Source organism: Psilocybe cubensis, chromosome 12 (assembly GCF_017499595.1).
Source record: "Psilocybe cubensis strain MGC-MH-2018 chromosome 12, whole genome shotgun sequence".
NCBI lineage: Eukaryota > Fungi > Basidiomycota > Agaricomycetes > Agaricales > Agrocybaceae > Psilocybe > Psilocybe cubensis.
In genome coordinates this window covers 205,556-217,864 of record NC_063010.1, presented here as the reverse complement: position 1 = coordinate 217,864, position 12,309 = coordinate 205,556, and the positions used below count along the sequence as shown (strand labels likewise).

The 12,309-nt window shown below is 44.3% G+C and overlaps 5 protein-coding genes across 5 annotated transcripts; 3 read left to right on the top strand and 2 right to left on the bottom strand.

Moving 5' to 3' along the window:
* Positions 1 to 973: 973 nt before the first annotated feature.
* On the top strand, positions 974 to 2,099 carry JR316_0012076 (uncharacterized protein; the record flags this gene model as incomplete). The annotated part of the gene is made up of 4 exons (XM_047897713.1): positions 974 to 1,321; positions 1,372 to 1,715; positions 1,782 to 1,925; positions 1,982 to 2,099. 4 exons carry the CDS (start codon positions 974 to 976, stop codon positions 2,097 to 2,099), a joined length of 954 nt encoding a protein of 317 aa, XP_047742602.1.
* A 261-nt stretch (positions 2,100 to 2,360) lies between these two features.
* Positions 2,361 to 3,733, bottom strand: JR316_0012075 (uncharacterized protein; the record flags this gene model as incomplete). The annotated part of the gene is made up of 10 exons (XM_047897712.1): positions 2,361 to 2,522; positions 2,583 to 2,759; positions 2,819 to 2,900; positions 2,964 to 3,076; positions 3,132 to 3,168; positions 3,227 to 3,245; positions 3,295 to 3,306; positions 3,357 to 3,381; positions 3,448 to 3,519; positions 3,713 to 3,733. 10 exons carry the CDS (start codon positions 3,731 to 3,733, stop codon positions 2,361 to 2,363), a joined length of 720 nt encoding a protein of 239 aa, XP_047742601.1.
* Positions 3,734 to 5,460: 1,727 nt separating this feature from the next.
* On the top strand, positions 5,461 to 6,658 carry JR316_0012074 (uncharacterized protein; the record flags this gene model as incomplete). Its single annotated transcript, XM_047897711.1, has 4 exons — positions 5,461 to 5,558; positions 6,190 to 6,325; positions 6,388 to 6,412; positions 6,615 to 6,658. The coding sequence occupies 4 exons, from the start codon at positions 5,461 to 5,463 to the stop codon at positions 6,656 to 6,658; spliced, it is 303 nt and encodes a 100-aa protein (XP_047742600.1).
* A 1,278-nt stretch (positions 6,659 to 7,936) lies between these two features.
* Positions 7,937 to 8,511, top strand: JR316_0012073 (uncharacterized protein; the record flags this gene model as incomplete). The annotated part of the gene is made up of 2 exons (XM_047897710.1): positions 7,937 to 8,071; positions 8,143 to 8,511. The coding sequence occupies 2 exons, from the start codon at positions 7,937 to 7,939 to the stop codon at positions 8,509 to 8,511; spliced, it is 504 nt and encodes a 167-aa protein (XP_047742599.1).
* Positions 8,512 to 8,760: 249 nt separating this feature from the next.
* Positions 8,761 to 10,917, bottom strand: JR316_0012072 (uncharacterized protein; the record flags this gene model as incomplete). Its single annotated transcript, XM_047897709.1, has 1 exon — positions 8,761 to 10,917. One exon carries the CDS (start codon positions 10,915 to 10,917, stop codon positions 8,761 to 8,763), a length of 2,157 nt encoding a protein of 718 aa, XP_047742598.1.
* Between the last annotated feature and the right edge of the window lie 1,392 nt (positions 10,918 to 12,309).

Sequence of the window (12,309 nt, the reverse complement as noted above, 5' to 3'; positions counted from 1 at the left end):
AAACAACAGACATACTCACCCCATAGGGCTACAGATCCAAGCAGTGACAAGTCACTGACAATGTCCAAGCGCGCTGCGGCGCTGTTGCTGAGCCGCTGAGTCTCCATGATGAATCTAGCTGGGGGATGTGTTGTACAACTAGGAAAATCCTGCTCAAAGAAGAGACAAAGGTGGATTTGTAATGGCAAGGTATATGACACCGAAGCTCAATAGACTCTCATGCTCCCAGAAGAACCTGCTAGATGTCATACCGATACTTGATCCTGATTTCGCATCGCCATCAGGAACAAAATGTCATTGAAATCTTTACTTCTCTACTCTCATGTCTCACATGCATATGACCAAATATCACTTCATCTAGTACGATATAAGATTCAAAACCATGAGGATTCAATAATTGAAGACTTCAAAATGACATTGGCTTTTGGAATTGCATTCTTCGAGATAGTAGCGGGAAATACTGATGTCTATTTTTAAAGCAAGGGATAAAAATAGGAAGAAGAGGCCGGACCCAAGAAAAAGCCAAGGCAGCAAATCTCGAGTCGGACTATAGCAAGTCTCAGAGGCGTCGGCCATCCTCCTTGCCGTTCTCTCGAGAAAACAAAGCAACCCCATCATGTTTGATTATGTTCTTTGAGGTACATACGAGATGAACATCTGCCATTCACGCTCAAGTCAATACCGACAATGCCTTTTAATTGAAACGAGAACCTGAAGTGGTAATGACAAATTTGACCCACCTACCCAATAAATACAAGAACCACAATTCTTCTGAAAGAGGCGGGACATTTCTTTTACTATCTGAGCTTCTGATGGAGTGGTTTGAACGCATGGCTCTGCACGCAGTCTTTCATTCGGAGATTGACAGATGGATTGCTGGACCGATGTACTGAGGCAGTCCGTGAGATAGCAAAAGTAAATTATTCTTAACACAGAACCATGGTTGACTTATACCTCCCATATATCCCATTACATGGCCAGCCAGGCTCTACGTCTAACAGAAGGGTCTGGCAGGGCAACATCATTGCCGTCCCCAACTCACACACATTCTTTTGTCGATGACAAAATTATATTCCGTCCCAGTGATGGTGGTGGTGGCGGAAATTTGGCACCTCCACCTAGCCTTGGTGATTTTAAACCTACGCCAACCACAAATATCGGACAGGACACACCGACCCAGGCGCCAAAGCCTACCCCCGCTCCTGCACCACCTTCACCATCTCCCTTGACCTTTCGTCCTCCTGCACAACCTGTAGATGGAGGACCACCCTCCACGCCTGAACAGGAATCACCTCATCCTATTCCACATTCTGGTAGCTCGGTAAGTTCAAAGCAATGCAAATACACTCCTCAAGCTTAAATCCCATCCAGGCTACACCTGAGGAGGGTCCCCACGACTCTCCAGATTCAACGTCGAACTCTGATACCAATGCCTCATCTCAACAATCGCAGAATAAAGGCTCGTTCCCCGTGACAGATATACCAGTGCCGCCAGAGTTTACAGGAACTCTCCCATTATCTGCACAGGAAACAGTGGTCGTTGTGTCCATCTGCCAGGGCACCGACTCGTGCATCACTGCCGGCGGGAAAACCTTCAGCGTGCTTCCGAATCAGGCGTTTAGCATACCTTCCAGTATAACACCAACTTCCGTTCTTGTTGAAAGTCAGCCGATGTCATCAATTACCTTCGATCCTCTAGCGGCCTTCAGCCCAAGGTGAGACTCCATGAAAATGGGACGGATTACCTCGTTCTTTATTCTGACGAAAATGGACTACATCAGTGCGTTTCCACAGAATATGCAACGTGAAGTACAGAGTCCATTTGGTCAAGAGCCCTTGACAATAATTTTACTGTCAACCACTCTTTACTTCGTTTTATCAATGGTTTCTATTGCGGGTGCATTCTCCATTCTACGGCGAAGAAGGTACGACATAGGCTCCTCGAAATTTAAATATATCAGCTGAGAACGTAACTTCTTAGACGAAGATCCCATATTTCTATACGACTTAACGATGGTCTTCAAGACATTCAAACGCCGAGATTTATTGACGGGGCCCACGTTGACTCATTCCGCGTTCCAGATATTCTACGTCACTAACCCAGCACCTTGAAGACCCGAACAACTTAACGAACATTTATCACAACACGGACGAACCAACTATATCACACTTCTTACGGTAGTGGAGTCGATCTTTAAATTCTTCATTCTCTTTCATTACTGCATTCCTTTGTTGTACTTGATACTGTAAACTACATAAACAGAATCCGGACAAACTCATATGACCCTTGTGTATATACATCTAGCTGACCTTAGAGCAGTCCTGGATCAGGTAAAGCGGGTATAGGTGGGGCAATATCTTCATGGAGCGCATTTTACAAGCTCTGTATCTGTATTAGATACCGACTCTGCCGCGAGGATAGTATTTGATCTCTCGGACTGGGAGACAAAACTTCGAGACGTGTCCAAAGGATTCCGATATCCTCCAGAACAGCACTGGGATTCATGATTAATTTCTTCATTCTGACCTCAGATCGTCAATTTATATCGTCAAAATATTGTTCAAAACGCCAAACGGCCCACCTCTGCAAATTTGATCGGTCCTGGAATGGTGCCTATGGCTGAAGGAATAGAATATGAGACTTGACTCCGTAGATAAGGGCGAGCGTTGATGTTAGCCAGCACAGTCACGAAATAAATTGGTGACATGATATGGAAATATCCGTACACCATAAAATCGTCGGGCCCTGTCTTCATAAACTGGATGCAGACATGTCGATATTAAATCTCCATAATCCGAGTTCAATTGACATACTTACAATTATGAAAACAACAAGCGCAGCAAGTGCTGTCCACATTCCAGTGTTGACTGAAAACAGAATTTGCCGTTGAAGCATTCTCCTTGTACTATTTTGAGCTCCAGGATTAATTTCGCGTGCCAAGTTATACCACAAGTCCACGTACGATTTTAGCATGAACGTCCCCCTCATGTATTCCTTCCATAGCAAGGCACTTAGGCCTATTGTCAGTGCAATATCAATTACTACTCCAGTTGCCAGAGTGGCAGCAAGGACGTTCTAAAAAGTTATTAGAATTTGATAGATTGTTAAATGCGAGATCCGCTCGCAGTACGCATGCCTTTTGAGTCGCGATTGAAATATAATTGGATCTATGTAAAAAGAAATTGTTATTGATTGCTGTGAGGAAAGCGCCCTTGTTTGACTCACGATACGGAGCTGAAGAAGACTTCAACTCATAGTGAGCATGTTCTATCATAGAGGTCTATATGACCTACTTGGCGCAATACCTAGATAAATTGGTTATTGGCAGGGTTATTTCACCTTGATTTTTTCTTACATAGTTGAAACAGAATAGGGGGGATCTGATCGGACAACATATGTAGCCCATGAAATGATTGTGACGTTACAGTAGAGCGTGGTTGACCTACCGCCACGATAGGAATAAGGGTCTTTTGCTTGGACACTGATTCATCATGGGTGAGCAGTGTCAAGACTGATGGCTGTAATGAAATACATACAAATATAAATCCTGTAGGTGAAAAAAAGTTGTGCCATGATTACTACGAGGGCCTAAAAAACTTGAAGCTCGGTCCGAAGCGCACTGAAAGATTCCAGAACGACTTACAGAAAAAAGGTAAGGCAGCTTTAAATGATAATCAGTACTGGGTCTTATTTCTGTAGATGCATACTCACGATGATAGCTCTGTTTTCCATTCATATCTTGAGTATAATTAAAGTGTCAGCAATCTCCCCGATACTCACGCCGGCAATGTCGTATGTGAGAAATACGCAATTGTGTTAAAGTACAGCGTAAGCTCTGTCTCTCATGTCAGTACTACATCAAGGAATGCTGGATCACTAAGGAGGCTACCCGAGTAGATAGTGAATGCCTGTCTGAGGCTATCCATGACACTAGATCGTTTATGTTAAGTTTGGCAGTGGTGCATTCGATTAGGCGTACCATAGCATCATTACCTGAGCAAATGTTTAAAGGCGTCGAAAAGGGCCTGTACAAAGACATACCAAAATAGTTATACGGAGTCTTTCCTTGTGGTCACTACTCACAACGCCAGTTTGAGAACCAATTAACAGTCAACTACCCGAAACCAAACCTGAGGACGTAACGAAAACTACATCTGGAGTCAGCCACTCTTGCATGAATTAAAATGAATAAGAAAAGCTCACGCTTGTGATATTCCAATCCCTGAACTTGTGTATTCATCGACCTGTTCTGGCAAAGGGAATGTACCACTCACCCCAGAATGTAGAAGAACCTAGCACGGCGAGATTACCGAGGAAGTGGACTGTGGAGGCCCTTTTCAGAAGCATAACGAGAGAGTAAATTGAATAGTGCAAGAAGGCAATGGCTGCGCTAGTAATATCTTGAGTCTCGGGAGGCTAATTTGAGGCGCAATAGGTGTTGGTTTCAAAGACCACTTGATACCAGTTAGTTGTAATGGAGACTTGATTTCAACTTTGATGCGCGTCGTCAGTGGCTCCTCTATTGATTTCGTCAGGGTAGGCCCTGCTTGCGCATCCAAAACCCGACTTCAAGTCGGAGATGTCGGCCATCCGTCAGGCCTCGGAAAGGCTGCTCGTGCGTGTACAAGTTAAGCGCAAATGGTTTCAAGTCAGTCAGAAGTATCCACATGAATGTATAAATTTGTGTTCAATGTTGGATAAGGTTGGATCGAAGTTGGATTATTTGGATCCGGCGTGTTGGATTTGGGTGTACGCGTCGAGAACCCCGGCTTTGCCCCGGCTGAGAAATAGATGACAGTACCGGCTATCACTCGGCAAACCTGCCGATGGATGACAAATATTGTGCAAAACATGTTGCCGAAGTGCTGAGCTGGGTTTGAGCCTGACCGTGGTGCCAGTGCACTTTTTTTTAAAAAAAAGTGCCTAATATCAATTCTTCTACCCCACTGCCACAGCTCCCCTCGAGAACTTATAAATGATAGGCTAACTGTATAGATCCTGAGCATCGCGGCGCTTCGCAAATCTGAACTGTCTAAAGCTGAGATTACATATTATGTTCTGACAGTTTAGACCAGCAAAGCCAAATAGCATCAAATCAAAATTTGGAATGTCGAGTTTCAACTTTTGACAACGCGATTCTGAGATGCCAGGTTATGTGATGATTGATGCAAGCCGTTCCCCTGTCATCGCCTCATGTTCTCGACACTGAGAGTCACTCAGGCTCAGGGGTCACTGTAATGGAGAGCCTTTGACGGCTTGATGGTGGACTATCTCATATAAATTTCCACGCATGTGCATCGACTTCCTCCTTTCCCGCAAATCGAAATTTTCCGGGGCAACGATATCAGCGATAGTAAAAGTTGAACGTTGAAACGTTGACCAGCGGCAACAACAGGTGTGAGGTTAGGTACCTAACTCATTGACCTTCGCAACCCAAGACCCCGAGTCATATCGGTTATATGGCCTCGCCATACTCACCTGACTCGATAGCGTTCAAGAAACTCAACTCCGTCGACCTTATAGCTTTCAACTTGGCCACAGCAATATGGGGTAACGTGTACGTTTTTCTGCAGCAAAGTCCATATGTTAACTCATATCTTGCAGGTGCAAATACGTGTAATAGGTCAGTTTCTTACGACTCTTTTATAGGATTATCATCTTGATCTACATTCCAGTGTTATGTTCGCTTTCACGTTGGTCTTAAGTCTTAGTTCTATAGGCTTTCCTTTTTTGACGCTGATGTAGGTCAAGTCATTCTATTCAAATAAAATTACTGGTAGGTTTCTAATTACGTGGGCCATATTGTCTAATGTCAAACTGTACTTAGGTTTCTTGGCTTTGGTACGTGTGTAAACAAACTACAGTTATTGTCCTCTTACAGAGTGTCTAGGGTCTCCACCACGACCTTGCAAGGTCTAACCACTGCTCAAGGTATCACTTTAATGAATATTATTGATTAATAAGCATTTAAATGTGAATTATAGTGAAAACGGATTATATTCTTTGGGGTTTCATCTATCCAGACTCTACTGCACAGTATGGTACTCATTCGTTTAAAATATGACTCATGCACACATTTTACATCAAATAGTGCCACCGTACTTACGGTAAATGGTTGCCTATTCTACCTGATTAATTAATGGCTAATGAACCCTTCAAGAATGTGATTAATCTGATCTCGAGCCTAGTGGCGGCATCTTCCCAATCTTTTTGCGTTCATCGAATATGGAAGGGCATGTCGATTTGTCCCCTTTACTTTCCGCTGTTTCTGCTAAACATCTCGTTCCAGGGTCGGGGGAATTGCTCTTGATTCCCGTTCTAGCAGTACGACAGATTATGACCAAAACCTTACTGCGTTATTCTCATAATTCTGTGTTTCTCGTTAGGTACCTCCCATTTTGTTTCCAGTAGGTGCGTGTATCATCCCAATCAAACTTCACAGTTATGCTAACACAATCGTTCAAGCTATATCGATCGGTGAGGTGTTCAAGTGAAATTGAACTTAATTCAGGGCAATGACACTAATTGTAATTGATTCCTGAAAGGGTCCATTATGTCGCCGTATGTAGCCATTTACCCCCTGTTGTATGTCGCAGACTAATTGGTTATCCAGATCTACAGCAATCTGGAACTATTACCGGAAGGCAAGCTCCATGATTTCCTATATGACTATAAAAATAATCAAATATGGTTCAGGATCTCGTGCTCTCAGCTTTGTTCGTGAATGCAATCCTGAACTCCTGCATCTGCGCTGGACTCCTTATATTATCATGGCATCAATTTTTTTTATCTATCACTCGGAAGAACAGGTTCGAACGTTTGGGAATTCGCCGTAAAAATGACTGACTTCCAAAGAAGCAGAGTTCCCGCATTGGCAAGAATTGTGTTGCTATGGCTAAATACCGGCCTTTGGAACGTAGTGGTTTCATTGTCGAATATCATAATGGTGCATCCGAACGGCTACCCACGACTTATTTCACGACTAATTAACAGTTCCGTAGTTCTACTTTCTCTTTTCTTACAGCTCGTTATTTGCGCTTTATTCTCACCTCACAGTATCAGTCCACTTCTTGACTGTCCTGTCTATGCTGGACTCCGCTCCTGATAGTTTAAGTCTTAGCGCATCTTCATCAGTACGAAGCGCCAACCCGAGGTCAAATTCTGCTGTAAGTTGGTCAATACTTTACCTTTATCATCTCCAAATTTACAAGCGGTCAAATTAGCCAGAAAGCATTAGGTTCAAAAATCCGGCATCGGTAGAGCATGGTCATAGCTCTGAGGGGTTTTAGGAGAAGAACTAAGGATCTTCAAAATTTGCGGGAAGTAGGTTTTGATAGTTGTATTTTTTTACATTCGCCAGACATCAAACGCTGCGGATGCATGTCGATCAATTCGACCGGCCCCTTGAGCCCCGTTGTCAAGCGACCCCCTCAAGGGCAATCCGTTTCAATTATATATCAACTTGCACATCTGCCATAACCACAGGGCAGGTCAGGACCCACTCGAATTCCAGCACTTTAAAACATGTATCAAATAGGGCCGTTATATGAACAAGGCTATTAGTGGAAGTTCAGTAGGTTTCCTTGAGAAATAGTAGGCGCTAATCTTGGAGTTTAATAAGCAGATCACAGCCTCAGACTTTACTTGTTTGAAGTTCTTCCAATTTGAGCACGATTAATATTTCGGATTTGCAATGCTTTAATTTTTGCTACAACAAGATCTTCTTCGGTAATAAGACTCATCGGTAACACTGTAAGTTGTTTGGATGCATCGTTGGTCGGCCTCGGACAAGTTGGGCAACCGCTAGCGACTGCTGGTTGTTCTTAAAACAAGGTATTGCAACAACAAATGGCACAGTCTTAGCATCCTTAGTATCTTCGCTTTTTACACCATACAATTGTAGTAGCTAACATGGGCCTAACAGCCACATCTGACATGACTTTTCTGAACGCTACAAACACACCATTTGGTACCAACAGTGTCACCCATGTAGCCACAGGCTCCAATGTTATAGCAGTCTCCCAGCAACAAAATCTTACTGCTATCGTTCCCACAATTACCTCTATCCAGGTAAGGGACCTGAACCATCTTCATGTTGCCCCTATTTCTTATCGATGTCATGTTTTCATACTCTTTTGAAGACCGCCACATCCTCAGTTTCTAATCCTGGAGGTTTGATTCCATTAACACCTACCACCATCATCTCGTTCCCCTTCCCTCTGACTAGGCTTAAAGCCACTAACTACGTGTTGCCTATCTCCGAAGACAACGTTTCTTCGGACGAGTATGTTCTCACCGTGACTTCATCAAGCCAAACGAATACCAGAAGCATGTATTCCTCGCATAAAGTCGAATCCACAGGCCAATTAGGAGGACAGAGTGGAGCGGTACTCCCACACATGTACAGTACAAATACGATTTTGGGGACGTCTTGGGCGGTATGTCCTATTTTGTATCCATTCCCCTGGATTATCAAGCTAAAATTGATCAAGCCTGTAACGACGATGTGACGGGGCGCGTTGTTCACACGGGTCCCGGCACACTGTCGAAGCTCAAATGACTGGGTAAAACTGTCTATTCAAGCTCCGTCCTTCTACCTACTCTACCTACTGCTTATATACCTTACTGTAGTACATACGTCATAGATAGAATAATGAGAGAAATATCAAATACGAAACTTGTGGAAAGCGATAGAAAACTGTGTCGCTCCGGCACGTCCATGCCGGATATGCTCGGCATTCCCTATTAGGATGCCGCCGTCACATACGCCCTCCAGGCATTCCAAAGGAATGACTTATGTCGCCGCTTTCATGGGTGAACTCGATAGGGCAAGATTTCTGACACTCGATACCTTGTTTAACCAAAGAATCTGCATCAAAAAGGGATGTAGCAATTTTCTCCGGCTCGAGGTCAACATCTTCATCCTGAAGTTGGGCTGTCACGGTTTGTGCAAGTTGTGTCCACCCGCCCTCCAAATCTTCGGATACGAGGATTTGATCAACGTGTAATTCGCTCAGTTCGACATTAGTTCCTTGTGAGGCCGTAGTATCAATAGCAGAGTGGTCACTGTAACTGTAAATATCTGTGTTCAACCCTGTGTCTGCAATGTCACACATAGCCACTTCAACTTCCATGAAATATGATCCCAAACCACTGGCAGTCTGGTCTGTTGCTCCGTGGTGCTCATTCTCGCTATTACTATCGAGCGCACGGTCACGGTTGCTTACACTCGGTGACTCGTTATATGTAGACGAGATGTTTCGGCGAACATTCCTGCAGTGACGTCCGATATGCCCAGTTTTCCCGCATCTGTAGCATTTAATTTGGGCATTTCGGACATATCCGCTAGCTTTCACATTTGAATCCTGAGGTAAAGCTAACACCTTGTCTTCCTTGTCTTGATCTGAGTCATCATCTGTTCCCCCCGATGAAAGTTGACCATGATCACTGTCACTCGGCTCGTCGTCATTATTTACACCATAGTTGTTATCATGTGTCTTGTAGTCATATTTACCAGAAACATAGTATTGCTTATAGTATTTTATATATTGTCGTTGATTTCTTTCAATTTCATGCGCAACTTCATAGCGAGTAGCAATTCTAATGACTTCATCCCACGTGTTTTGCTCGTAGTCGAGTCCTTCCTTCCAAAGGGCGGATTGTAATTCAGGTTTCAATCCGTTCCACAAACGATCTACGCGTTGCAAAGGAGTAGACTTTCCCACAATGCGGAATAAAATCAATAATTTGGCAGCATACTCAGCCACAGTCATTGATCCTTGAGAAAACTTCTCGAGTTTCTTTCTTTGTTTCAGTCTGTAATCGGGTGGGAAGCAATAATTATAAAGTTCAGTAAAGAATCGTCGCCTGTCCCAGGAGTCTACACTTATGAACACCATTGTAGAGTAGAATTTGTATGCTTTTCCGGCAAGGTAATCAGCACATTTCACTACTTGATCCTGGGGAGGTAATGCAGCCTCTTTACAAAATCTGTCACACTGAGTAATGTATTTGTAAAATTTCATAAAGTCTGCATCGCCATGATACTTATCCGGGGCTGTAGGCGGTAACGGTTTGAATCTCGCGGGATTTATTATGTGTCCCTCGGTGTCCAACGGTCCCAGTGCTCGGGCGCTTAACTCGGCATGCTCCTTGCCGCTATTACCTTTCGGGTTGGCCAGAAGCTGTCCGAGTAAACTTTCCGCGGGTAACTGGTTGCTAGGCTTAATAGCCTCTGTCCGTCTAGCCTGCGTTTGTTGACGCGCCGCTTGCGTGATAAGATCTTCGACATCATGAGACATGGGAGTGGTGGATATACCACGTCTCTCAGTTTTCGGTTGAACTTCAATGGATTGATATCGTCTCGTGTATGCCTTCTTCATTTCAGTGAGTTTCCTTTCCATTTCCTGAATTTGTAAGTAATCATTATCAATTGTAATTTCCTGCGATTCTTCGCGACCATGACTGTTATCGGAGTCCTCTGGTGCACGGGAAACCTCAAAAATGCTACCATTCATATTAATAGCATTCTCAATTCTACTTAACCTATCCATCAAGGATGTAATGAGTTCCTTAGTTTCAGTAACAACAGTCTGTGCATCATTCACAGAGCTTCTATAGACACTATTAATCTCAGTGTCTACCATATACCTATTCAAACTATTCAAGCTTAAGCTTCTACGAGCGCGCCTGGCTGCAGCGGCTGCGCTCCCGGTGTTGTTTGGATTATTCCCGCGGTGGTCATCCCGACCACGCGCGCCGCCTTCCTCCATTCCGGTAGGCAAGGCTTCCTGCTTGGGGTCGTCACCTCTCGAAGCAGGGGGATCCCAGTCAGACCCCGTGGTCGGCACGTCCCTGGCAGCCGCATGACTCCTCGGTGCTCGACCACTTCTCAATGTGGCTCCTCTGCTGGCCATGGTCTGAAGCAATAACGAAGTTAACACAAAAATGAAGTCCGTCACGACGTACCTGGTATCCTCGGGTGATCAAGCCGAGGGGGAACGCAATGGTAGATGTCGGCGACGGCGAACGCGAGTTAGAGAGAGTAGAGTAGTGCGATGAGAATAGACGAGAGTCAAAAATATGTGACGGGGCGCGTTGTTCACACGGGTCCCGGCACACTGTCGAAGCTCAAATGACTGGGTAAAACTGTCTATTCAAGCTCCGTCCTTCTACCTCCGGCCTCATCTATCCTCGATCGCTTGCTAAACCAAACAAAAAGGGTTGGGCTGTGCTTGAGTGAGCTCAAGGCGGGCACGCAGAGCGGATTGAGCCGCTGGGTGGGCGGGAAATCCTCTCTGCGATTAAATTCAGCTCAACAAGCTATTGAGGATGTCAGATGCGACCAAAATTATTTACATGTTCGATACTATACTATGATGCAACTAATAAAATTTACAAATAATTCATGATGACAAGGGTGGGTAAGGGTGGGAAACAAGGGGGTGCCGGTGTTCAAAATTCGGACACCACCTAGGTAGGTAGGTTGGCCGATCAGCCCCGAAAAAAAAAAAAATGTACCATATTTTTTTTGTCTAATTTCTGAGGAATTTCACGGTCCAAAGTTGTCTGTGATCAAGTTTAGAGCATTTTGGACTGTATTTCATAGACAAATTATGTTTTTAAACAAACACAATGCCAATCTCGTTGAAATTCAGGTTAAAATCTTCATGATAGGTGGCCGGGCTTCAAGCAACACAGATATTTGACCTGATTTTGACTGAGATTATTGATTTACCGTCTGGATGCTGTCTCAGAGACATAGGTGTGCCACACATGTAAAGGGAGCAAACGGGGTTGTTATTAGTTCTGTAACTACTTATTTACACTTTGACCTGTCCGATGTCGGGAAATTGGGTGAATTTTGATGAAGTTCAATGTCTTGGCCCTTGGCAATTCCCATTTTAGGCGATTTTGATCGTTATGTAATGGTCACGAGGTAGGTAGGTTGCCCAAATTACCTCGAAATAAAAAATATGAGGTCGTGTTTTTTTTTTGAACCCCGGCACCCCCTTGGTGGGAAAAAGAAAAGTGAATCGAGCAATTTCTGCGATTCTGGATCGATTGGAACTACTGAAGAACTAACGATGGGTAGAATTTGTTTTGTGGTGGACGATAAAGAAAAGAAAGTGAAACGTGGGAAATCAATTTGCGATCTGTGTTGCCGTTCGGCTGGACGCTGGTGCTGTTTGTCCGCACCTTGCTACTCCGGCCTCATCTATCCTCGATCGCTTGCTAAACCAAACAAAAAGGGTTGGGCTGTGCTTGAGTGAGCTCAAGGCGGGCACGCAGAGCGGATTGAGCCGCTT